This window comes from Candoia aspera, chromosome 14 (genome assembly GCF_035149785.1).
Source record: "Candoia aspera isolate rCanAsp1 chromosome 14, rCanAsp1.hap2, whole genome shotgun sequence".
Lineage (NCBI taxonomy): Eukaryota > Metazoa > Chordata > Lepidosauria > Squamata > Boidae > Candoia > Candoia aspera.
The window spans coordinates 18194728-18221690 of NC_086166.1; the positions used below are offsets into that span (position 1 = coordinate 18194728).

Sequence of the window (26963 nt, forward strand, 5' to 3'; positions counted from 1 at the left end):
GTCTAATAGTCAAGCTAAACTCCAGTTCTTTCCATCTTATATTTTAAAACTTCAATATACAATTGATAATATTTTAAAATCTTTTTATATATATTAAACTCCTTTCCTTTTGTTATTTATCTCTGGGGGAAACTCCACTTAAATATTTTTTCCAATAAATTAATACTTCTTTATATAGCTTATTTTTTCATCCCTTTAATCACCTTCTAAAGGAAAAGTTGTGTAAGTCTGTTTGCACACCTAAGGACATTCCTAAGCAAGGTTGTCTCAAGAGGAGAGCTCCACCAGTGAAATAATAAAAGGAACAGCACCACAACCCAACACTACTCTTTTAAGGTGAAAACAGCTCCATGATGTCTCTCAAAAAAGTAGTTCTGCCAGAAGATGACAAAGGGTTCTCCTGAGATCTTACTCCAAGCCCATGGGTCGAAATCCATGAGCAGGATTTATAGCAAGCTGAAGTGGAGGCTGCCCCCCTTTTCTTGGCTTCTTTGTTCTGGATTCCTTTACTGGACGGAGACGCAGGGGAAGGATGAACAGAGGAGGAGGAGCCAAACATGACATGTCCACAAAAATGAAGAACAGGTCCCACGTTGGAGGCTGGGCTGCCATTCAAAAAGACGGAACTAGTGTTCTGAGAGAAGATGAAGCCGTGGTAGCTCAACATGTAAGTTTTATTCCTACTACTGATATTTCATCACTTGGCTGAAAACAGCCAGAGGAACATGAGATGTCACCTGCTCAGGAACACCCCCTTGCACCCTGTTATTTGAGAAGAGTCTGCAAGACAAAGCCCAAGACCTCACAGAATGGTAGCTCTTTATTGCCAGATAATAAAGCAAAAGCCAAAATATGATGGAGTGGCATTTAGAGAAAACAGAATGTAGCAGGGAGGGAGAAGCTGAGAGCAACCCCAAATGAGAGGGAGGAGAGATGACAGACGAGGGGTTCACCCCATGAGCACAATGGATGTCCTACAAATCAGACAGTTGCGATGTGAAGGGAGGAGGTTGTGGCACATTCCCAGCCCACTCTTCCCTCTGGTCTCCTGAAGAACCCCACTCATTCCCAGCTGAGAATTGCCACCCTGTAGTTCTCCATTCCTGGAAGGTGTGAGTTTAGGGAAAAGAGCTTTAAGCTAGCTGGTACCTTGGTACTTTTGATCTGCTGGAAAGGTATATGATTCAAGTGATTCTGAAACATGGCCACGGTTATTCTGAAGTACAAAAACATCATGAGGGAGAGAAATATAACTGGCAGAAGACATTTAAGAGCCAGTTTAGGCTAGAGATTAGGAAATGCATTCTAAGAGTCAAAAACAATTAGGCACTGGCAAAAATTCCTTCTGAGTACTTAGGGGAATTTACTTTGATGGCGTATTTTAGGCAAAGAAGTCATTTTGAGATAGCTCTAAGGTTTAAAAATGCTCCCACTGTCCCTGGACAAAGGACGTGTCTGGGATTAACACTTGCCCATAAGCCTAAAAAACAGAAAGCTCCTGTGGGCACAAGGTTTAGAGGACCCAGTAAACTGTTCAAGTAAAATGACCTGCGTCTCCTTGTAAAATGCTATTTCTTGCCATCACAATGCAACGAAAAACTCCTTCAGAAAGTTTTGTGAATTCCACAAGAAGGAAGACCAAGCAAAGCTGATGCCAAAGCAGCTCACGGAGAACATGGCTGGAGGGTAATCCAAGTCTTCCGGTGCAACTTGAAGAAGCTAGGAGATCCAGAGAACCTCGTCCATCAGGTATAGCAGCCAGACAAAAGCTGGCCTTCCCTAACTGCAACATTCAAGCATTCCTCTTGCAACTGAGGGTCTTGCCTAGTTCCTGTTAAGACCCTCCCAACTTGCAAGTGTAATAAACCAGAGGAAACCTGAGGACAATAGAGAGTTCTGAACTGAAAGAATAATGTGTCCTCGCCACTGCTACAGTTTCCTCATTCCAAGAAGCTAAAGCGCTCAAGTTGGTTGATGAAATTAGAAAATGAACTTGCCACAATACCAAGGTGGTGCTTATACTGCCTGGGGACTAATAAAAAGAGCAATTCTGCAGTACATGCCTGGAAGATGGAGAAGGCTCATATGAATAAACTTTGGCGCATCTTGTACATTTGCAGACTAGCAACCCTTGGGTATGCAGAAATTGTGATCCTCTTGGAAGATACTCTTTTCTGGGATGAAAGAACAGTGCTGCACTTGGCAGGATTCTTCCTCTCAAGCAAGCCCTTTCCTAACTGATTGCCAGAAGATCCCTCACAGGTGCCTAAGATCAGTCAGGGCAAGAGCTGCAGCTTGAGTGTCAGCCATGAGTCAGGAGCACAAACCGCGTTCAACGGTTGCAATTCACTTATCTTGGCTGAGCCTCCTTTGATTACCCTTCCTGAAACTGCATGTGTAATACCAAGGGAGGATGCCTCTCTTCCATTAAACCTCCACTGGAATACGGAACCATTGCCCCTGCCCAGGGTTTCCAGAGCATGGATATTATTTATATGTCCTTGTCTGTCCACTGCCTGGTTAATGGTGTCTTCTCCCAACCGTGCTCCCCAGGCATCTGGAACAGTCCCTGTCAATGGCAGGTTAAGAAGGCTAAACGGTTCAATCAGTGGCAAACTCTTTGGGACCAGAAGTGCCTTAGAGCAATAGAAAGTGCGGTGCAGTCCCTATGCTCAGAACTGCCTTTTACCTCAAGGGAGGGGTGAAAAAAGAAATAGAGATTTGCCATTCATCTTTGGCAGCTGCAGAAGCCACCAGTGGGCTATGTACAAGGAGATTTTGGCCAGGATGTTTTTATTCCCCCGTTCCCCCCCTTTTTTTTCTTTTCATATTTCAACATTTCTATTGATCATGCAAACATACCAAAGCTTTTGCACAGCTTTTGCCAGGAATGATGCTTTCCAAGGCAAACCAACAGAAAAAAGAGCTTGTATCTCAAAGGGGACGTGTTAACAAAACAAAACTTCTGACAGTCACAGCTTCATCATCACCAGAAGACGAACACCTTCAGGACAAAGAAACAAAGCATGCAGCTTGCTGAAGGTTTCCCCCACCCCCCACCCCAACTCCCAGGTTCCCTCAGGCCTTCCATGCCTGCCTCTACCAGCATTTCCAGCGATGGCAGATGGGCGCGCGAACTGAGCACGGAAGAAGACTACAGTGGTGTTCAGTCCAGAAACATCAACACAGAAGGCAATAGTTACCGCTAAGACAAGATTTCACCCCAAACTGAAAACATGAAGAACCAGAGAAGACTAATACTTATTTGTGCCACGTATTTTGATAGTGTATTGGGACTGTTAACAACTCAGGACTGATCTGGAGAGAGGGGAAAGGAAATACTTTTATAATTATATGTGGGGGGAACAGCCACTTTAGAGTGGATGGAGCCACTTTGCCTGGAAAGCTGTGCTGAAGGAAGTTTAAGCTCACTTTCTTCCCATTGCCATGGAAGCGCTGCCCATCCCAGGGCCCTGACCTTTGACTCCACTGCAGGAGGAGAACCGTAGTCATTTTGTAATCTCCAAGGTCCAACAAGTGTTTGGAAGGGATGGGAGAAGAAACCCAAATGTGGTTCTTCTCTTCTTTTTGCTTTGCAAAACGGGTCCCAAGGAAAGCCTTTCTCAAACATCTCAGTTTGTTTCAACACAATCCTGAGGTAACCTTGTCTTCTTTGTGCAAACCTCAAAAAATGGAGTGGGGGGAGATCTTCATGGAGGTGATTGTGCCCTTGTGCCCATGGCAGATCCTGAGGTTGGCCCGGATTGTTCTCCAGCTCTCATTCCAACATGGCGTCTAGCTGGTCAGCAAGGTCATCAAACATGCTGCCAATGTCATCCAGGATGCTGACGGTGCTCTTGGACTCTGCGGTGGAACTGAAGGCAAGAGACATCAGTGAGGTTAACCAGATCCCAATTCCTCTACAAAACACTTGCCTTAGCACGGCTTCCTAGTTCTCTACCCTTCTGAGTCCATGTAAAACAGCATTAATCTCACACTGGCCTTCTCCTGTTTTCTTCTCATTCACCTTTTTACTAAATGCTTCCTTTGCTCCTGAGAGTGCACAATCCATATAAGACATTAAATGGCTGCACCCACCCAGTGGTGGAGAACCAACATGGCTCTTCCATCCAGCCTCTCTGGTCTGCTGGACTTTCTGCACACGTCCTGGCTCCTCAACATACTTTGCTCTTTCCCCATCCCCTCCCCAACCACAGGTGTGCCTTACTCTGCTGCTTGCCCATCCTCCTGCTTGATCTTCTCCTCCACAGCTTGCAGAGCAGCAGCCAGAGAAGCACTGGTCTCCTCCAGTTTCTGATGCACACTCTCTGTGCTCTCCACTGAGGGCCCAGCCATGGAGGAGCGAGGTGGCTTGACTGGCACTGTATGAGGAGGCAGTCCTCCGGGAGACAAAGGCTTGGCTGGGCTGGAACAGAGGGAAGGAGGTGTGCTTGAAGGCTTGATGGTAGGGGCGAGCTGCTTGGCAGGGGACGGTGCTGGTGTGGAGCTGGCACTCACTGACTGGAGGACAGCATGGACCTTAGGCTTGGGAGCAGTTGGGGGTGGTGTGGGCTTAGGAGATGTGGGTGGTGGGGTCCCATGGACACGCTTCACCTCTGCAAGAGAGAAAAACAGGTCACACGATGGCCTCCGTTAGAGGAAGCAGCTGTTACGTGGAGATTCTGCCTGGCAGAGCTGCTTCTGGACTTCTATCGTTAGCAAGTCAACCCAGCCACCCTGTCTGAGGAAATGGGCTCAGTGGCTAGAAAAGATGGTAAGGAGAAGAATGCCCCCTCCCATTCAGCAGCTAGGAATTATTAACCCGCAAGCTTGCAGTTTCAGGCACACAGTTCCACTCTCCAGCCCACCCCCTGAAGTATCCCCCATGCACAGAGTCTCCCATGTGCTGCCCAACATTACTTTGTGAGCACCTTGCCTAGCTGTGTGCATGGATAAAAAAGCCCCACCGCAGCCCTCAGCCCGCAGAAGCAGCTGTGAACATCTGCAGAACTGTGAGCTTGGGCAGGGGGCCAGAATACCCCTTTTAAAAAATCACACCTGTGTGGTTCCCCCAGGAAGATGCCTTTACCTGGACTGCCAGGGCCTGGAATCGGAGCCCTTTTGGATGTGGGCGTGGAGGGCCCAGAAGCTTTAGGCGGTAGGATGGGCTTGGGGGAAACGGGGGGCTTGATGGGCTTCTTGGCTTCTCCTTCCCGGGCGAGCTGAGCCGAAGCGCCCTCCCCTCTCTCTTGCTGTTCCGCTGGGGCCACCGCCCCCAGGCTGCTCATCTCAGAGGTCGGCCGGCGTTTGACCGTGGCCATGCCATTGTGGAAAACCGACAGCGGCGCCGGCTCCTGCTCCTTGTCTCTGGACTTTGGCCGCCTCTTCACCGTGTCGGATTCTGTGAGAATGAACTTGACGTTGTCCTGCTGACACTGCTTTGCCCGGATCCTCCTCTTGAGAGTGGCACTGGCCTCCACTTTGGAAAGGTCACCGTGCCGATGGGCAAGCGGCAAACCCTCCCCACCTTCCGCCTTAGGGAGGCTCATCTGCCGAGGACGCTGCTTGATGGTCAGGCTGCCTTCCTCGGCAAAAGGAATATTTTCACCCAAACTGTTCTGCGGGGAGCTCCCACCGTGTTCTGCCCGCAGCCGTTCCATGGGACCGCCCTCTTTGGATGCGTCGGACTTGGTGCTGTCCGAGCGCTCACGGCGAGCAGCCGCCACAAGCCCGGTAACAGGCCCGCTGATGGTGCGTCGGCGGTTCACCACCTCCCCGTCAGGTCCAATGGCATCTTTGTGCTTGACGGTGGCCAGAACAGTTGCGACGCGAGAGTGTTCTGGACTGGCTGAGCGCACAGCAACACCAGGCTGCAAGTAGTACCCATTGGCCCCCATCCCAGCTCCGGGCGGCTTTTGCATGGCAAGAGCCCGGCACCCCCCACCAATAGAGGACATTTCCAGCATGGCAGCAATGCTCTTTACGCTCCCAGCACTGCCAGTCTCCACGGCGCCCCCGTCGCTCGCCTGCTTCTGGGCCAGCTCCTCCCCTTCCTCTGCTTCTTTGCTGAAATCATCCGCCATGTTGCTGCTGGAGATGGCAGAACTCGAACGCTTGGGTGGCGGAGGCGGAGGGCCCTTCTTCTTTGGCCGCACTGCAAACGACTGGCTGCGGTTCACATTCTTATCGGCGCCCGACTGTGCCCGGACAGAGTGGCTGCGTCCTACTCGCCGCTGCACGGTGGCATAGGGCCCGGCATCCGGCACCAGGAGCTCGTCCCGCTCCTGCTCGCTGTCGGACATTGCGTAGCGGTTCAGGCTGTGGGCCCGCTTTTTAGGCCGACCCGCCTCCTCGTCGCCCTCTGCAGTCTGAGGTGGCAGGCACAGCACTGGGACAGAGATGGGCAGAACCGGCACAGCTTGAGCCAAGGGGCCCGCCGCCTGGGCCTCTCCCTCCACAGGCTGCGGCATGACGTAGGCGAAGCCACGGTGTGTCGGAGACTGAGGCAGTGAGCGAGGAGACATGGGGCGGTCGGTCTGCGGCAGCAGCTGTGGTGTGGGTTTTACTTTGGCCGTGGCGTGGGGGGCCCCGAAAGCCTGGGGAGAGGATGGGCGGGGCTTTGTGGGGGTTTGCGGAGGGGTGTAGTGGCCTGCAGCTGGAGGGAATGATTGCCGGGGTTTGCCGGGCACCGGGGGGACGCTGGCTCTCTTGACGCTGTGGCCGTGCCGGAGCCCCCGCACCTCCTTGGGCAGGGTGGCTGCAGCCTCCTTCCCCTCCTCTGCCAGGTGCTCCTGGCTTTTGGACACTGCTGCGCCAGGAGTTTTGGGCCCATCTCCCAGCAGCTCCTGGGAACTGCTGATGAGCTTAGCTCTCCCGCTCAGACTGTTCTCGTGGGTGAGGCGGGAGGAATGCCGGTAGGCGGCCCCGTCCCGGAAGTGCGTCGCGTGGTTGGTCTGCTTCTCGGGCCCCTCTTCGCTGGTGCCTGTCATGGCTACCTGCAGTTCGTTGCTCAGCTCGCTGTCCTGGAAAGTGGACATCTTGGGTGACTGGCATTCAGCTGTCTCCTGCTGAGGGGACTCTATGGCCATTGTGTCCTGGGACTGGGGTGCACTCTTCTTCTTCAGGGTCCCTGATTCATATTTGATGTATTCAGCTTTCTGGATCTCCGCCAACTTCTTCACGGCTAGCATCAGCTTCTTCTGGTGGCCTAAGCAAAGACGTGAGAGACCAAAACTGGTTAAAATTCTAGGACTGTCTTTATAAAGAAACCTGCAAACCAGTACAATTGTGTCTCACTGGGTCTCCTGCAGATCTTAGTTCAGCCGCTTCAACTGGATTGTCCCTTTGCTCCAAGAAAAAAAAACTGGCATTGCAGTTGAGTACCAGCAGCCCTGAACTGGAGCTGGCCTCATCTTGTCCTGCTAGAGCACCCACTTTTCCAGAATCCTACTTCTCCTCCTCCTCCTCCTCCTCACTGTTCAATACATGCCAGACAGGCTTTTTTGTTGGGTGGCCAATTTATACCCAACCTTCCCCAATTTCAGTTGTTTCAGTGTCTATAACTGCACCTCTCCTCGGGCATTTGGGTTAGATATGGAGAATATCTGCCCCAGCTTCTTCCTCCTCTCCATAGCTCTCTCTTTGTACTTCTTCCCATGTTTGGAAGAGCACTGAGGAATCTGCTAAATCTTGAAGATTAGTGCTCTAACTTTGAGGATGCAGAAGTCTTCATCAGTCTTCCTTCCTAAGACAAAGTTGAGTTTTCTTTTTTAAAAAATCTCGATCTTTAAATTGGTAGAAGCACTCCTCTGTGGCACTTGGAGGAGCTTCAGCAAATGACTTTCCCCGTTGTCTGGGTCATCAGTGATCAGCATGTGGGAGTTAGTTAACCGCCAGAAAGGCTGCCTCATTCGAACAAATACATTAAATTGCATATCCCTGCCATGTGGAGAACAGACTCTTCCATAGGTGCCCCTTCCAAGCTGATCTGCTCTGCTCTGCTCTGCTCTTCTCAATATGCTCCTTATTCCAAAAAAACAAGGTTCATTGCCAAGATATTTGAGTCACAGTCACAATATGGGCTGGGGTTTCCCAGCCTGGCACTGTCCAGAATGCTAGAAGTTGTAGCTTCAAAACCGCCTTGAAGGCACCCAGCTGGAGAAAGCTGAGGCAGGCTGAAATGCCCTACTCTGCCCTCCATCTTTCTAGGAACCAAAACCTGCCATCCATGCATAGACATACACAAAGACCAGGCTTATGTTTCTAGACCAGGTGGCATATATATTTATTGATATTGTTCTGATTTTATTGATTTTTATACTGCTTTATTATGAACCGTCGAGGGTCCCCCAAGTGGGGGAGATGGGCGGTAATAACAATATAACAAATAAATAAATAAAGTAGTTGAGGATGGAGTTGCATCCACCCTCCCCTCACCCAGTTTGGTGATGCCAATCTCCTGCAGATCCTCCCAAGTGATATCAGTGATAAAATCGATGTTCTCGTAGCCGTTTTCCACCAGGACTTTGTAATATTGTGCCAAACCAATCATGGATAGCCAGAGAGCCAGGTTTGCCTGGGAGGAGCAGATGATATAATAAGCCGTTTAACAGAGCAAGAGCTTGGAGCCCCAGGAACCCCCCTTTGTGTCCACACCACCACCCTGTGAGTAGCCATTTTGGGGTAAGTGAAGTCTTGGTGCCAAATCAATGCCTTCCATCTGTTCTGTATAGTTCCTCCATATTTTTTTCCACCTTAAACACACACAATTTGAAAAGTCTCGGAGGAACTTTGCTAATCTACAATGTGCATTTCTGGCCTCTTCCCTGTAATCAAAGCAGCACGGAAACACTACTCTATCCATTGTAGATTAGCAAAGTTCCTCCGAGACTTTTCAAATTGTGTGTGTCTAATTAAAAGCCTTCTGCTGGACTCCTCTAGCCTGTTTATTGTTTTCTGTCAGCTAGGGGAGGCGGAATCCTTGCATTTCATTCTTGCACAACTCTTACTGCCAGGGTCTGTTTCAGGAAAGGGAGAATTTAGTTTTTGGTTTCTCCTCATATGTAGAGGAAGACAGTCCTATGGCACTTTAAAAGAGAAGAAGGGGAAAGAGTGGGCAATTAAAGCTGCTCCTCTACAACGGGATCAGGATCTTAAATGATGTTCTCTGGGAAGGCTGCACAGAAATAAACAGGAGGCAATCCAAGGCCAACGTGTGATTTGTATCTGCAGGGTTCTTTGCCAAATGGAGGTGGCTTCTGAGTTATCCTTACAGAGGAACTCTAGCAGAAATGGGAAGTCTGAATAGTAATCTTGCCTCTCCCTTTATAGAACCACAGCTTGAATTTTGCTTTCAGTGTAATGAATGCCTATTCTAAAACACTCTCAGGCTCATGAGCAGGAACCACTCATTCAGCTGATTTGCAGAAAAGCAAAGACTGGGGTGCTTCAGAGACCACTCCAGGAGCCGAGACGAAGGTGTGCAGGTCACCAGCAGACCGACAGCTAAGTATGCTGCTGACGTACTCTGGAGCTCCTGAATGTTTTACACTAGGGCTTACCACTCATATGCCTGGTCCACTGGTTTCCTAACTTCCCCAAACCCAAATGCAGGAGGACGAGGCAACTCACGGGCTTGTATTCTGGGAGCCATTCAGGAATGTTCAGGCTGTTGATCTCAGAGGCAATCTTCTTCCGGTGTCCTGGCTTGGTGACCCCAATCGCTGTCAGGTCCTAAACCAAAAAGAGCGGCCGCATCATCCAGGTGCCACAAAGCAGCGAGCAGAAGTTTAAAACCCAAAAGCCACTGCGGCTAGGAATGGCCAGTCAAGGCACTAAGCCTTTGTCAAATGTGAAGGTCCAACCGCCCGGAGGTTAAACCTGCACCATCATTTTATACAGGCAGTAAGGCCAAGTCAGGCTCCCCTCCTGGGGACTTCATGTCATTTTCTGGGCAATGCTATGGACAGGCTTGGCCCCAGTCTTTCAGGGTGCTTCCCTTTGACTCCCCAGCAGAGCCGACCACGCATTGTCTGGCTTTCACAGCCCTTCATGAGCACTGGAAAGGCCACGCTTTCATGGTTCTGGTCTTGGTTGCCAGCAGAAGGTCCTTATCCTTCACAGTCTTGTCCAAATTTGTCACTGCCCCCCTACTTAGGATTAGACTCCTGTTTACTTCTCTGTGCCTATCTACTCTTGACCAACAAGCTGGTTGAATACACCTTTGACACTAACCCAGATTTTTCACTTTCCATTTTGGCTTTAAAAAGCAGCTTTTCTTCCTTGCTGTCAGCCTAACAACATGTTTTATTTGCATCTCTCAAAACGTTAGTGCTTCATCTTTGTGACCTCCTTAAGTCTGTTACAATATATTCATAGTGGTTTAGCCTGCAGCCCTGGAATTCCATGGCCATCTTCCATCCGAATTCTAGCCAGGCTTGATCGTCCTTGGATCCGAGCCCAGACAAGCTCAGAGAGGTGTTACCATCCTGTGTCCTCTCTCTCGCCTCATTTCAGGGTGTGGGCCACCCCCCGCTCTCCCACGCATCCATCCATGCATATTGTTACTTGCAGGAGCACCACTTGAGGTGACAGCTTCTAGCCAACCTTGGTTGATTTTGGGAAGTTAAGAAGGGTTAAATCCAGACAGGGGACAACCAGGCAGTTCCAGAACTACCAGCTAGACTGGGAAATCAGAAAACACCCCAAAGGAAGGCAGCAGAGGCAAAACACTTTCACCTTGTTGCCAAGAAAGCTGCCTGGATGGGCCTTGCAAATCACCAGGAATCAAGCTGGACTCAAGGGAGTTTTTTTCCTCCCAAGGATGACTCATGTTCTATTTCAGTTCCTTTTTCAGTTAAAAAATGATCTCTTAAGCTTACTTTGGAAAGGAACAGAGGGGTGCACAAGAAAGATCATAAACCTTCTTACAATCATAATAATAACCGCAAACTAAAATGAGCGCCTGTCCTCTTCGTTCCTACAGTTCCAGTGACAGGAATAGGAGCTGGAAGGACTGCAGAGTGAGTCACAGTCAAGATGGCGGCATCACACGTTAACACCCGGCAGAGTTTTGATTGTGCCGCTGCAGCCACCATCTTTTTTTTTTTACCATACCTTGCCGACACCTCTGGATAGGAGGCCATCATCCGTTTTCTCCCAAGCAGATGTTTTTAAAAAGTCTCAGAAGAACAAAGAGTGCCCAAAGGGCTGCTGTGAACTGCTACAATTTCATCCCTTGCAATCATTTAGTGTTGGAGTGCCCAGCACCGCTGCAGAGTGCCCCCGACCCTCCTGGGCCACCCTGGGACAGACCAAGCTCCCTGAGTCCAAGTGAGCATGGAGGGGTCCTGTGGGGTGGGGGGGCAGGACTGAACTTTTCCCCAGGCAACACAGTGCTTGACTACTGACCTACAGAGCACCCCCTCCCAGGTGCTTGCTGGCCACAGTCAATACGTTTATTTGAATTGCATTAGCTTTGCTTTTTTAAAATTCTTTATTACCTAATAGAACTGTTATTTGAAAAATTGTCAGGATGCTCCCCCACCCCTCTGTTGTGCTGTGTGGCCTAAGCCATGCCCTCTCCCCCCCCCCTTCTCAGCAAGACCCCTTACCTCTGGGGTCATCCGGCTGATGGTGGGGATGTCGTAACCAGCATTGATGAAGTTGGAGGCATAGAGTTGCAGCTGAAACTTGTACAGCCACTGGTAGACAGCCTCTGAGCTCTGGGTGGGAATGGGGAGGGGGCACAAGTAGTTATTAATAGATATTACATTTCTTTAAAAACCCAGAATCACCTGTCCTGAAGGCCTAACAGAAGGAGGTTTTAACAACAGAAGTTTTTATTTTTTCCTATCCTTAATTTTGTTTGCTGTCTGCCTTCCAGCCTCGCCACCAAGATCCCCATCACTATTTTTGGGTCTTGTTCTACTTGCAGGATCTCTCTCCTTGCAAGAATGCAACCTGTCCCTAACCTCAGCTGCAGTTTCCTTCCCTTTCCTTCCCCCACTCCCATGCTTAAATATTTAGTCTGATGAAGGGTTTTAATAAACCTGAAATGGCAACCATTAAAAAATAGGCTGGGCCTCATAAATGGAATTGTATCCTACAGCTAAGGCGTCGTTGCCAGCTGTGTCCTTTCTGCAGCATCCTGAAGGTCTCAATGAGAAGCAGGTGGAAGCTGGTGAGCAACAGCAGAAGCCTTCCCCAACCCCCCAGGGCAGGGGGTCAGCTCTGTTCCTTTGATCCAGGGGAGGGGAAGATAGAGCTAAAGGAAGCCCCCCCCCCAGACACTGCCAGCTACAAAGTGGCACGGAGACCACCGAACTCTGAATTGCTGTCAGGTGCTCATCCAAACTTTTGCAGCCCAGACATGGCAGCCTTCACTAAGCTTGCTCTCTATACAACCCTTTGCAGTATATTGGAACAAGCCAGGAGTTGCATTTTACACAAAAGGGCTGCAAACTCAGTTCCAAGGCAGAACCAAGGCTTGTTCTGAGCCACATGCTCTCGGGCATCCTGTGGAACTCTGCCAGGCCAGGTTTTTGCCAGCTCAGCCATTCCTCCAAGCTTTACTTGGAATTCAAAAGTGAGTGAGACTGGGGGATGTGGGTGGGTGGGGGAGAATAAGGAATGAAGCTGCTTAGACCCTCATCTGTCCCTTAAAACTGTCCCACCCTCCCCTATAAATCCAGCAAACAAAGAAGAGGGTTGGAGTTTGGAGGGCCCAGAAGGGACGCAACAGGCCACTGGGGCCCTCGGGCCACTCTGGGTCCAGGCCTGCCCTGCTCATGCCCTTGCTGCTCCCTCAGCTTCAGAAGCTGCTCAGGCGTTGCCCAGACTTGCCTTCCCCTCGGACTGTGGCTCCACCTTCTTGACCTGCTGCTCGCCATACGGCTGGCCAGGGTACGATGAGCTGGCCAATCCTGGGGTCCGCGAAGAACCTGTCACAAAGTGGGCAGGAACTTTTAGGGCAGCAGAAAGTTGGGGGAGCTTCGTGTGTAAAGGCCCAGACCAACCTGTGGGCAGATTCCCTGGCAGGAGGAAAATGACTAGCGTGCAGGTGCTGTAGCGGGTTGTCCGAGTCTCGATCACTGCCAGTCTCTCAGGCATGGTGCTGCACAGATGCCCTGCTTCCTTTCAAGCCCCCCCGCCCCCATTACGATAAGAGGCAGAGTTGCTGCACTGTCTGTTACCTTCCCCCTGTCTGGGGAGGAAAGACTGGAGGCCCACCCTCACTTAGGCAGCATCTTGCTCTGAGCCAAACAGTGGTGGCAGAAGATCAAGATGGCAGCCAAGGTGACCTTGAAGTCTCTCAAATCTTGTCTGCTGTCAAACCCTCACCAACAAGGATCCTAAGTAGTTCCAGTCTAGCAAGGTCTCTAGCCTGGTCCAAGGACAACCAAGACTTTCAACATCAGCCTGGCAACTACCCTTGGACCTTGGGAGGGAGGGAGACCATAAAGTGGGGTCTGAGAGGTTTCTAGCTTTGTGGCTCCAGAAAAGGGCAGCTCCAAATTTAAAAGCTGCTACACGGAAGACGTAGACACCCGGCAGATCCGCAACCCTGCCAGCTTCCCAGGATAGCAACGTTGAACTGCATGGATCAGAGCAGAATGGCTTCATTCTGCTCCTCAATCCAAATCAAGAATGCCCCCTCATGCCAAAGTGGAGTGTCCAAGATCTATATGGACCAAAGCATTCCCAGCCTTAAGACGCAGGGCTGTTAAGAAAACACCCTTTGCTGCTCCCCACTGACCCTCCTTCAACTTTGGGCAGCTCATGAGATCCTCCACCGCCAAAAGGAACAATGCCTGGGAGGGAAAGAAAGGCCTCAAAATTTTAGGATCCAAATAAACATCACAGGGAGACTGAGATGCTCATCGCTGCATTCAAAGGACGGCGGGGGGAGCGGGGGGGGACACAGACACATAGTGATACCAAAAGGTGGGGAGATAGACCATCCTGGGATAAACAGTGCTGTTCTCACAGAAGGCAGCTTGCGTGTTCAACAGCGATGGGGGGGGTCATGTTTTCCCTTGGACACAGTCCCCACCCTCCCCAGGGCTCCCTACTAACCGAAGCAAGCGAAGGCATGGCAGCAGCAGCAGAGAGGGAGGGTCATGTTCTCCAGGAGAAGTCGCTCGTCCTGGAAATAATAAATGCTCCAGCGGGGACAGAGAGACGAGCTGTCCTCCGGAGCATCCACGCACCTGCGGGTGTCTCCACCGCCTTGGCAGGCCCGTCACTCACAGCAGATTCTTGCACAGACGCCTTCTGGGAAAGGACAGTTGCCAGTAGCTGAGAAATTGGGGGAGGAACATCAAGAAACCGTTAATCAGGAAAAGGCCGGGGGGGGGGGCAGGGTAGAAAAACAGGAACTCAGAAAGCCTGGAGCGAGCAGAGGGAGAATCAGGTGCTTTTCTCCCAGAACTGTGATTCTGTTGGCAAAGTGGCAAGCTGGAGAGGGATCAGGTGGCACAATGGCACAGCCTGCTTGGCATTCGTGGCTGCAGCCAAGCCAGCTCAAAGAGAGAATTCTGGTGCAGGCGGGCCCGCAAAATAGTCATTTGTGAGCAGGGAGCCAGCAGCCTGCCCCTCCTCCTGGCCCAGTTTCCCCAGGAAAGGAAGGAGCCACCCGGTCACTTGCCAAGCTCATGGGCATTGGAAGGGACATGCAATCCAAGCTGCAGCCACAAGGGGGCAGTACAAGACCAAGCACTGTGAAGGATGGGCAGTGGACCATCTGGAGAGACTTGAGAGAGAGGGAGTTGCGGGGGAGAACCTGCGTGTGGGTCTTGGGTCTGAATGCTCAAGATTTAGCCAATCCCTGAAGCGGCTCAAAGCAGCTCCGGGGCCAGCCCTTTCGGGAGCAGGCCCTCTGGCTTACCTTCACACCTTCTGAGCTTGGGTGAAGGGCCACATGGCCACAACTTCCAGTGCTTTGGCCACTCCCCGAGCTCCGCCCACTGGCCACACTTCCAGTGCTGCCCACGCTGCTGCGGTCACCACCTAGCAAGGGGGGGAAAGACAGTCCACAGGACAAAGCAAGGACAGCTCCACCCTACGAAGGACGGCTTGGTTCCAAACACCTGCTTTCTGGCCGCTATTGTGCTACTGAAATTCAAGGCAAGCACCAAATAACAGGGATGCATGGAAAACTGCTGCCCACACAAAACAGGAAAACAGACCGAAAATCCCCATTCACAAAACCCCATTAAACCAAACACCATTGGATGGCCTTGAGCCATTAAATGTATCAAGGGGAAAGATTCCCCCATCAACTGCTAAAAAACCCTGTCTTGGCGCAGTTTACTGGCGCATTCATCTATGGTAGCAAAAATACAGGAGGAGCCTGGCAGTGCTTTTTCCAACTCACAAACTTTATTTAAAGGCAGAAGCTTTTGTGAGCTGCGGCTCCTCCTGATTTTTTAATAAGTAGACCTTCAGAGGTCTTGGGCTCCTGATTTGCCATCCATCACCTTTTTAGGGTCCCAGGATGGAGAGAGCCATGCTAAAGCCAGGGCTGGTGCTTGTCCCTGAAAGAGCCTCTCTGATCTTCAGTTTCACCTCCCTGCGGACTGGCTGGTACAACATTCCTCCATGACACACACCACCCTTACGCAATGGGATTTCCCCTCCCCATCAGCCAGCCACTGCAGAAACTCACTGCACTGCCTACCATCAGGTGAATGCACCCCCCCGCCCCAAATTGTACCACCCGATCTGTCTGGATGCAACAGCCCTTTCGATTATAAATCCCTGCAGCTGGCATTTCCACCTCCCCTGCCCTTCTCATACCTGCATAGGGCTTGCGGAGGACCCAGATTTCTTCCGCTGGGGCTGGCGTAGTAGCAGAACTCCCCGGGGACAAGTGAGATGGGCTGGCATCTGACCCCCGGGAACCTTTGAGATCAAAGACAGCCATCGCAGCCCAGCAGAGAGAGAGAGAGAGAGAAGTGAGGGGACAGTCTCATGAAAAAGAGGGGCATTGGGTAAGCTTCCCCAGTAGTGGCAGCTGGCCCCCAACCAAGGCCCAGGTGGTTTCATAGGGAGGGAATAACTTGCTGGAGACAGTCTGGGCTTAGACCATTATTTTTGGCTTCATGAAGTCCAAGACAGTCACTCCTCAACATCCTCAAAGGTGTGAAACCCAGCCTGGGTTAGGTGCTGCTCCACGGGGTCTCATGCTGTCCCACCATCTTCGTGGCTGTTTAGATTAAGGGACCTTGCAAGAGGGCTCTGCAACGGCTACCTTCACCTTGCCCAGGGCCCACCAGTCCAGCAGCTCCCAGGCGCTCATTGGATGGCTCACGGATAGCTTCCCTAAGCTGGTCCCTGTGGCTTGCTCTCCACATCCGAAGCTCTGCTGTCATGTCTAACAGCCACTGATTAAAAGGCCAAATAAGCAAGCTAATGGCTGCTACCTCATTTTTAGCAGAGGAGCCAACGTGGTGTGAAAAAGTCCTTTCTTGCCTCTCCTGAATCTGTAGTCAGCCACATGCTCCTGGGGAAGAAAAACCAGTCTCTCGGTCCACTTGTGTTTGCGCAACCAGAGCACGGCTGCCACCCTGGCTGCGTTCTTTGTGGCTGTTGCACCAAGCAGCCCAAGGAGAGACTGCAGACTCACGGGAGAAACCCCTCTGCTCTGGAGCCCGGCCAGGGGAAGGGGCTTTCCAGCTCTCCTTCGAAACAGAAGCCCCAAGAAAAGGATCCCTGTAGCCACCCTAGACGCCCTGGCCCAGGTCGGCTCTGATGGAAAAACTCGTAAATGACGGCTGCACCACGAGGGACTTCCAGTTCACTTCCTCCATCCTCTAGCCTGCCTTCCCTGGCGTGGCACTATCCAGATGTGCCAGCATTTCTGGGTGTTGCAGTCCCAATGCAACTGGATGCAGCAGGATGGGAGCCCCAGAATGCCAGAGGCCCAACTTTGGAGAGCTGGACTGGCTGCCATGTTGTGAAGAGGAGAAGAGGAGATCTTTTTGCCCAGTCTCCCAGAAAGTGCAGGAGGGTGCAACCCTGACACACCCAGTATTGATTAAACCAGTGTTTTTCAAACTTGGCAATTTGAAGATGTGTGGACTTCAACTCTCAGCTTTGCTGGCTGAGGAATTCTGGGAGTTGAAGTCCACACATCTTCAAGTTGCCAAGTTTAAAAAACACTGGATTAAACGCTTGTGAAACAAGACCCCAAATCCTTGAAGAAGCCCCCAGGGCCTGAGAGGGTTGGTTCAGGGATGGGAAGGTCAAGGAAGGGAGATGACAAAATGATTCAAGGACCAAAAAACGAAACAAAAACCGAGGCTTCCACATGTGTTCTCACACCCCTTCTCTTCTCCCAAGATGTCCACAGGGGGTGGCCAAGGAAGTCAAGAGAGCTGTGGCGGCATTGTACGTAACAAGCAGGCGGAGCTTTGATTGCACCGTGGCAGCCACCATCTTGACCTTCTTGACCACCCCCTGCGGTCTCTGCCTGCTCCTGTTTCTCAGACTCCACAGCCTCCCTCTTTGAATGCCTTCACCAGCCACCTGCCTGCAGGTGCCCCAAAGTCTAGCTTTCTCTGGGCAGCATCCTCTGGGGTGCCCCCCGCCCTCTGGCCTCAGAGCCTTCTGCCCCCTTCCAGATGTCGCCCTTTGCCCTTTCTGCAGCTGCCACTCTCAACGGGGAACCGAGCGAAAGAGAATCCCCAGGACCAGCCAGCTGCACATGCTTGAATTCACCCCTCTTCTTTTCTCATGCCCCATTTCTTCACCCTCCAGGCCAAGGTTAGGAAGACTCCTGGTATTTAAAAAGCCACCCAACTCAGGCAGACATAGTAAGGCAGGGACAAGTATTCCAGGAGATCACCCAGGATACCCTTGGGGTGACTCTACTGCCATGACCTCTCTCTCCTGCACCCCTTCCCTGAAAGGGACATTTTCCCCCCAAATGCCCTGAGATATTCCAAGCTGCAAAGCTCTTGTTCTGTTTTCTTTTTCATATAATTTTACAGGCAGTCCTCAGTTAATAATGGCAATTGGGACCGGAATTTCCATCACTAAGCAATGCGGTTGTAAACCACAATGTCACATGACCGTGTCGTTTAGCAATGGAGTTCTGGCACTTTCTGGTTGCCATCATTAAGCAAATCACCATGGGTCGTTAAGTGAGGACATCTCATGGTCACCATTTGTGACCTCCTGCCATCTTCCCCGTTGATTTTGCTTGTTGGAAGCTGGCAAAGGAGGTCGCAAATGGCGATCACATGACTACGGGGATGCTGTGACGGCCATAAGAGGACCAGTCATAACTACCACTCATTCAACGCAGTCATAAATTCAAACAGTCGCTGAACAAGTGGTTATTAAATGAGGACCACCTTTATTTGGCTTCCAGCTTTTGCCAACAGCAGCTCTGGAAAGCAAAATTGAGGAATGGGTGCCTTCTGGGAGATTTTTAGGGGAAAAAGAGAATTTCACAGGCCAGACTCGCCAGACACCATTTTTGCCCCAAATCCCACATTTCAGATGTTTCATTACCATTATGGTACAAAACATCCTGCTCCTGAGGGGGAAGCCAGGCAACACCAGGATGGTGGGTTTATCCCTTCCTGGCCTTCAGGCTCTTGGCTCTAACTAAAGTTAATTTTAAAAAGGGTGTTTTGTTTTTTTTTAAAGGAAACAGGCTTGCTACACAATGACACCTCTAGCACAGAGTCTTTCAAAATTCCTGATGTGTGGACTTACTTACTTATCAAATTTGTCACCGCCCATCTCCTCCGAACAGAGGGACTCTGGGCAGTTTACAGCATAAAACAATTATACAATAAAATATGTAAGCTAGGGAATTCTGGGAGTTGAAATCTGTAATTGTCAGGATGGAATATCCTGCCAGCATGTTTATGAGTGTTGTAGTAATTAGTTTAGTATACCTGCATGGTCATTAGGACTACTATGAAGTGGTAGTTTGGCATGCCTGCAGGGCCGTTAGGAATGTTGATTAGAATTGTTTATTCAAACAGCCTGACACCCAGGTCAGCTTGAATGGGGCTAACAGCTTGTTACGGAAGGATTTGTGACTGGGAGGTACAGAAGCTGTGAGAATGTGGGGAGGGGCTGGCTGGTGTGAAATTGGAGGATGTAACTGCCATTTTGTGTGGGCGTTTCTCAGTCTAGTCTTTGCATTGGAAATGATCACTTGTATTAATAAAGAACTCTTTTATATCCTTTGATGGCTCGTAATGAGTCTTTGAATTAATAGCTAGAAGATCATGACCATCACAATACTTCTGGAAGTTGCCAAAGTTGAGAACCACTGCTCTAGTGAGAATTTTATTCCCAAGGACACCTCCATCCCTCTCAAAGGTCCCAAAGATATTCTTAAAAAAGAAAGCTGGTGGGTGGTTGATGGGAAGCATTTTCCCTGCCCTCAAAAAGACTAGCAGGAGGTGATGGAGGACCTTCTGGGGGAAGAGGTGGTGGCAGGTGGTTGGTCAACAGGTGCTCTGTGACTGGCCGCACCTCCCATGGCAGCCATTTTGTGAGAGTACCCATGAGATGCCCTCAAAACTGCAGATGTCCTCTCACTCTCAAAAACTGCCTACCCTGCCCTGATCAACATCGTCATCATCTCCCTCATCCCAGTCATGCACACTTGTTGGCAAATGCCTGCATGTGTGAAGCACACAAAGGAAGCCAGGTGAAATGAAAAACTACAAAACATTTTTCAGAATCAATGGAAGAACCACCAAACATGGCAAAAGCATAAAATTAAAAGAAAAGAAAATGAGCCAAGCAATGGAGGGTCTACCTGGATCGGTGCAAGGCCCTTCCACGGCACCATGGGCAAGCCTGCAGTAGCCGAACGAACTGAAAAGAGGCTGATGGGGAAGCAGTGGAGGTGGAGGCAGGCAATGGAGCTGATGGTGGGGCGGGGAGGAGGAGGAGGGGGGCACAGAGAGGCCGTTGGGCAGGGCGGCCCCCCCGGCTGGGAGGGAGATGGCTTGATACTGCCCTGGGGAAGGGTCTGCATCCCACGGACCTGACAACAGAAACACAAGAGGCAACATGAAGTGGATGCCCTAGACGGGAAGAAGAGGCACGAAGGGGCTTGTTGGAAGGAAGGAGCCACACACAGCAAAGCGACTGAACCCATCTGAAATCTCGTTTCTGCCACGACCTCACCAGCAGAGCTCTTTCTCCCTCAAATTCTCCCCCACCAAAAGGGATAATAATGCTGGCAGTCCTTGCAGCATGGCTGCAAAACTGTAAGGTCTGGCACGTGAAATCCTTTGAGCATTCACAAGCCTGACCCAATTGATTGTTGGGTAGTTATGATTTTAGAGAAGGGATGCCTGTACGCCCCCAGGAACATTTCTGCCAGTGAAGGACGTGCTCAAAGTCATTGTCTGTGAAATGCACTTCGCTAGGCTTAAGAGAACCCCAAACGGGCACTGTCTGATTTTTCAGGCCCCCTTCAGCTCTCCCCACATGCACACTCTTGAGGATTTAATCTGCCTTCAAAGAAGATTGGAGCTTACTATATTAATTATATGTGTAACTGGATTCTAACTGAATTTAAATGGGATAATCTACTCCTTTCTTCCAGCACCAAATCTCCTGTTGCAATAAAGCAAAGCATTAACTTCAAAAAAAAATCAGGAGGGGAGAGGTAAAAAATTTAATTACAAGCCATCCAACCTTGAGAAAGTAGGACATGAATATCAAGAAGCCCCAGTTTAATTCTGTGATGCAAGCTGCTGGTTCGTTCTTCCTTCAGCAACACGGAACAGGATTCCTGCTGAGGCCACAGCTACAGATTCTTGGTCGAGGACCTGAGTTTCCCTGTCTGCAATTGATTTGGTGCAAATGACCCAGCACTAACCTCCTGTCACAGGGTGAGACCCCAGCCAGGGCTACCACATCCAAGCAGCCCGGAGATGGTGGCAAAGAGTACCAAACCCCTGACCCTTCGCTGCCCTCTTATGGGTGTCTGGATTTTGGCAGCCAAGATCTGGTAACTCCAGAGCCGTGTTTTTCAACCTTGGCCACTCGAAGAGGAGTGGACTTCAACTCTGCAAGGTTGGCTGGGGAATTCTGGGAGTTGAAGTCCACACCTCTTCAAGTGGCCAAGGTTGAAAAACACGGCTCTGGACTTTAGCTCTTTTCCCATGAAGTGGAAGGAACCAGCACCCAGGGGTACAAGGCCAGGTTTCCACATAGAGAATCCTGGCTTCCGTCCAAAACCCTGACAAGTGTGGCTGCTCAGGGTCAGAGAACCTGCTCTCCGAGCTGGTCTGCGGTCCAGCCCTCCTCAACCTGGTGCTTCCTGCGTGTGCCGGAACTGCAACTCCAAGGACCCCTCTGGCCAAGCTGTCCCAGCACATCTCCAGTCTGGGCTCATTCAGGGAAAGGGCCTTTCCTCCTGAAACCCCAGAAGCAGCTTCCGGTCACTCCAGACCGCCTGGCTTGCCTCCTTGTTCCCACGCCAACACGGCTCCCCAATGCCCCTGTTGAAGACCCACTCGGCCATTGAACTCTTCAGCCCTTCTTCCACCTCATGAGACTCTCTGTCGTCACCTGATTGCACTGGCTGGAATTGGGTATCTTTGGCTTTCTTTTTTTTTTATCATGTTTTGTGCTGTCTGTTTTGAGGTTACTTCAAATGGGAGTAAAATAAAATGCATATATAAATCTGTTCTTATCCAACTGAAGGCTTCCAGATGTTCCCCAGCCCAAAGTCTGGGGGTGCAGCAATTCTGCTCCCAATTCTCTCCTCCTTTTGTGGCAAAAACCAAAGAGACGGGAAATGGGGTGGGAAAGGAGAGAAGTTTAGAGGTGCAAGTGAAAACGGGCTGCTCCCTCCCAGCACCGACTTCCGCAATTTATAAAATCCTCATCTGGACACACCCGGGATGTAAACAGAACAAACCAGGCAACCAGAAAAAGAAAAATGGGTGGAAAAGCCTCCCTGCCCCCACCCCCACCCCCACCCCTCCAAGAAGGCTGGGAAGCCCCCAGGAGTGATATTTGCCTGTGCGTTTACTGATAGCTTCCACAAGAGTGGACGGGAAGTATCCCACACGGTCATTGCCTGTCCGGTTGTCATGGATGCAGCCTTTCCATCGACCATCGGCATGCTGCTCCAGAACCTGTGGCCGGGGGGGCAAAGGGGGGAGAGAGAAGCCAAAGACTGGTCAGCCGCAAGCGTCCAAACCCGCCCTTTTAGGGACAAGGGAGCAAGAAACGGCCAGGACACAGACCCCCGCAAGGGGGAATCAGAAAATCAAGTTGGTGACAACAGGCTTCCATCAGTTGCAGCCACCCTCTTGACTTTTTTGACCACCACCCCACCACTGCCTCTGCCAGAGGCCTGTCCAAAGACGCCTGACCTAGAGCCACGCCCAGTGCCAGCCTTTACTCCGTGGGTGCCCTGAGGCAGACTGTTGATATTTATGACTAAACAAGGGCCTCAGGTTTGGGGGGTGAAAGCAGAACTGGCCGCCCCCAAGCCCCGCCCACTCTGTAGGGCAGGGCAGGCAGTCTTGGTCCACGGGCCTTATACAGCCCACCCAACTTTCCACTTTCCATTGCCAAAACTCACTGGCAGGGAGACAACTTTGGGTGGCCTCCTGTCATTCTTAACACCCCACAACAGCTGGGTGAATGTCTGGAGGGGCAAATATCAGCTGCACCCTTTCCGTGACAGGGGCCATTTTTTAAGAAGAACACCAGCAATCAGGCATGGCCGTGGGGGCCCCGGCTGACCCCGCACCCAACGGCCCCAGCTCTGCCGGAGAGGGGTTGGGAGGCTGGTGCTGTGGGAGGGGGGCAGCCCACTTTGCAGTTAGGTTGGGAAAGACAAGACGCAGCAGCTCCAGCTTCATGGATCTCCCCCGTGCAGAAGACTCCAAGTGAGAGCTGGGCATCTGGCGGCAGCAGGACTGGACCACAGCCCAAGACAATCTCTTGCCCAGCGGCATTCGGACCCAGCGCCAACAGGGAAGACTCACTGTGATGATGTCCCCAGCTTTCACGTTGAGGCTGGTCAGGTCGTAATTGTTACAATAGTCCTTCATGGCCCTGACCTGCAGGGCAGCCGAAGCATCTGGGGAGGAAGGAAGGGATGGTGAAAGAGAAGCGGCTGCCCATGGGCTGGGCCAGGCCGGGCTGGGCAAGACAGCGCTTGCCGCGCCCACATGCTCTGGGCACCCCTTTCCACAACTCTGGGACCAGGGAGGCTGCCTGGGCTTGCCCTCTGGGCGTGCTACAGCTCTGCCACCTTCACTTCACTTGTGCCAGGGAGGAACATCAAAGCAGGATCACACACTCCCATGTATGACAGCTCAGATGGTGGCAGGATCAGCAGACGGGACTTTGTCAAAGCCTGGCCCTAAAGGTAATAACTGGCATTCAGAATCGGGCCCAGAAGCCTATTGGCAGCCAGGCAGTGGCTCCACCAGGGGTCTAATTCCCACCTGATGGTTAAGCCATCAGGGTCTGGCTGCCACGGTGTGTACTGGCTGCAGCTTCTGGGCCACCTTCAAAGGCAGTCCCTGGCAAAGTGCAACACAGTAGTCCAGCTGGGTGCTGATCAAGGCATGAGTTACCATCACCGGAGCATCTTAGTCTAGGTAGGGCTGTAACTGGTGCACCAGTCAAAGCTGGGCAAAGCCTTCCCTAGGGGTGATTTTCACCTTCTCCTTAAGCAAGGGTCTTGCATTCAGGAAGACCCCCAAGTCACAAAGCAACCCATCTGGGGGGAGCATGACCCTGTCCATAGTAACTTCTGGGGCAGGTGTTACAAGACTGCCCCGATGACCCACAGATTGATCTTGTCAGGGTTTAATCTGAGCTTGTTTTGTCTCACAGCCCTCAGAACCAGTTCAGGACTTTGACAGCATCTTGGCTCAGCTGAGGGTGGCAACGTATAACTGGGTCATCAGCACGTTGGTGATGCCTCCTTCCAAAACACCGAATGGCCTCCCCTGGCCATTTGATGTAGCGGTTAAGTAACCTAGGGGAAAACACCCTCTTGGGGTTTCCCAGGATTTAATTGATCAATGGTGTCGAACACTGCTGACAGGTCTAATAGAGGACATCGAGGTCTGAAACAGTAATTGACCAGAATAACCACTGCTGTGTACCTCCCATAACCAGATCTGGATTCTGACTGAAAAGGGTCCAAATAATCAGTTTCTTCTGGGACCCTGCTCAACGACTACCTCCTCAACATGTTCACCAGGAAGGGAAGGTTGGAAACTGGGCAAACTTAGCAAGGAAAAGCCGGGTCTAGGGAGGCCTCTTCAGGAGAAGGTGCACCATCACTGCCTTTACGGTGGGCAGCGCTGCGCCCTCCCCAGTGAGCTGTGAATAACCTCTCAGAGCCGCTCACACCCTGCCAAGCCACCTGAGAAGCCAGGAGGGGCACGGATCAACCCCGCAGGTGGCAGAATTCAGAGGACCCTTCTTCACTGTCCACCCATTCCAAGGAATCCCAGATTGTGACAAAACTGCTGGCTTGTTCCCCATCGGAGGCTCTGCCAAGAAACCCACAAACTCATCTGCGCCCTCACCTTTCCCTGTTGCTCTGGTTACTCCAATCAAAGCTGCCAGGCAGGCATCAGCACGCTCAGCATCACAGGGTAGGCTCAGACCTGATCCTCCACCACCATCACTCTAGGCATGTCTTCCCTAACAGAAGCCAGTAGTACCAATCGAAGCGAGTATTAGTAGCTCAGGGTTGAGCTGTGGAGTCCCTGGTGCTCTCTGAGCCTGGTTGTTTCCTTGCAGACGTTTCATGGCCAGACCAGGCAACATCTTCAGTGTGAAGAGGGAGTGGGCCTTGCTCCCAGTTTATATACCGTGGCTTGCCCTGCTTGTGCTGGTGGGGGCGTTGTTCTCTCCCTGGGAGTCCTTTGATTGGGCTATTGTTTGCCGCTTGGTTGATTGCCTGAATTAATAGTTCCTTGATTAGGGTGTATTGTGCTGTTGGATGGTTCATCTGGTGTTGATCCTAGCGTTGGTTTTTTCATATCTGGGTGTCGATTGCTGGCCAGGGAGTGTCCTGGTCTTTTGGCTTTTCTACTGTCCATTCTGAGTGGTATGTAAATGTTGTTTACCTCTGTGTGTCTGTTGATGGCTGCTTGGTCTGAGTGTCAGGACTTTCTGACCCCTGCTTGATTCCTCTTAGTGGTGTCCAAAGGGCGTGGTCAAAAAGTCAAGATGGCAACTATGATAGTGTGATTGAATCTCACAACACATGGACAGACTCAACCATAGTTTCAACTGGGAAAGGGTGAGCATCCGAAACCAAGCCAAATCCAAAAACGCCAGAGAATTCCTGGAAGCCTGGCACTCAGACCAAGCAGCCATCAACAGACACACAGAGGTAAACAACATTTACATACCACTCAGAAGGGACAGTAGAAAAGCCAAAAGACCAGGACACTCCCTGGCCAGCAATCGACACCCAGATAGGCAAAAATGAGCACTAGGATTAACACCAGATGAACCATCCAACAGCACAATACACCCCAAACAAGGAACTATTGACTCAGGCAATCAACCAAGCGGCAAACAACAGCCAATCAAAGGACTCCCAGGGAGAGAACAACGCCCCCACCAGCACAAGCAGGGCAAGCCACGGTATATAAACTGGGAGCAAGGCCCTCTCCCTCTTCGCACTGAAGATGTTGCCGAGTCTGGCAACGAAACGTCTGCAAGGAAACAACCAGGCTCAGAGAGCACCAGGGACTCCACAGAAGCCAGTAGGTGGAGGCAGAGCACTGGGCTTTATTACACCATTATAGTTATCTATCTGGGATGGCTGGAATGGCTCCGCATACATTTTCCTAGGCACCATCATGTAAGGCAGTGTTTCTCAACCTTGGCCACTTTCAGATGTGTGGACTTCATCTCCCAGAATTCTCCAGCCAGCCATGGGAATTCTGGGAGATGAAGTCCACACATCTGAAAGTGGCCAAGGTTGAGAAACACTGGGGTAAGGTAATGCTGGTGTAACAAGCAAGCTCCTGGATTGGGACAAGGGAGTCCCAAGGAACTCACTTTGAGCCAGTTCCTTTTTTTCACACAAAAGTTCTGGTGGAGGGAAACTGGGAGAGAGGACGCAAAGTCTGCTACCTTGAGCATAAGTGCAAGCAAGCAATAGGTAGGCAGAAAAAGACCGAAAAATGTGGTCAGCCGTCCTCGCAAGGCTCCTCAAGGTTACATGGAAAAGGCCACCATCAGGGTGCAGCTCAGTGTCAGCTTGAGAGGATTTTCTGGCTGCTTCGCCCTTCAGATGAGCAGTCCCTGCCTGCGCCACCCCCCCCGCCCTCACCTCGCAGCATCTGCTTGATCTCCTTGCTGGCTTGGGTGGCTGTGAACTGGTGGACGATGTCCAGGGCAGTCTGGCTGTAGGTGTTCCGGATATGGGCGTTGATCCCGCTCTGCGAAAGAGAAGGGGGGGCTGCTTGAGGAGGCAAGGGGGGCTCTGAATGAAGAGCAGCTGAGGGAGAGTCCGAAGTTGCCCCTGGAGGGGTGCCAGTAGTCACAGTTGCCAGGGCGTCTTGCAGGACCCTTGAGGAGAACCATGGGCTGGGCAACCTGTGGGACCCTCTGTCCCTCGGGCAAACACGGGGGGAGCTTACATCCAGGAGGAGGCGCACCACATCCGTCTTGCCACACAAAGCCGCCTCATGCAAGGCGGTGCCTGCCTTGGTCTGGCGGTTGATGTCTATGCCGGCCTGGAGCAGAAGCCTGCAAGAGAGGTGGAAAGGAGGGTGGAGGGAGAATGCAAGCCGCCCCACAAGGGAGAAGTTCAACAGGTCCTGCTTTGGGGACGCAAGGAGAAGGGAGGGGGAACGAGCAGGGCAGCCCTCTCTGGGAACCTTGAGGCACCCCGAGCCCAGGAAACGCTGGCGGGGGAGGATCCCTGCCCGGGACTTCCGGTGGGGGTGCCCAAGAAGTCGAGCAGCAACGGG

The 26963-nt window shown here is 51.4% G+C and overlaps 1 protein-coding gene across 1 annotated transcript in view; it reads right to left on the reverse strand.

The window, feature by feature from the left end:
* Positions 1-1198: 1198 nt before the first annotated feature.
* CASKIN1 (CASK interacting protein 1) overlaps positions 1199-26963 on the reverse strand; it is an 87343-nt gene continuing 61578 nt past the window's right edge. Inside the window, exons 7-20 of the mRNA XM_063314861.1 lie at positions 26631-26739; positions 26321-26429; positions 22992-23086; positions 22013-22130; positions 15799-15903; positions 14888-15009; positions 14211-14298; positions 12844-12941; positions 11613-11723; positions 9631-9732; positions 8437-8575; positions 5090-7207; positions 4229-4616; positions 1199-3875 (exon numbers count right to left, since the gene is read on the reverse strand). Coding sequence (XP_063170931.1) covers positions 3779-3875; positions 4229-4616; positions 5090-7207; positions 8437-8575; positions 9631-9732; positions 11613-11723; positions 12844-12941; positions 14211-14298; positions 14888-15009; positions 15799-15903; positions 22013-22130; positions 22992-23086; positions 26321-26429; positions 26631-26739 — 3799 coding nt within the window. The 3' untranslated portion in view covers positions 1199-3778. The remainder of the gene's footprint in view (positions 3876-4228; positions 4617-5089; positions 7208-8436; positions 8576-9630; positions 9733-11612; positions 11724-12843; positions 12942-14210; positions 14299-14887; positions 15010-15798; positions 15904-22012; positions 22131-22991; positions 23087-26320; positions 26430-26630; positions 26740-26963) is intronic.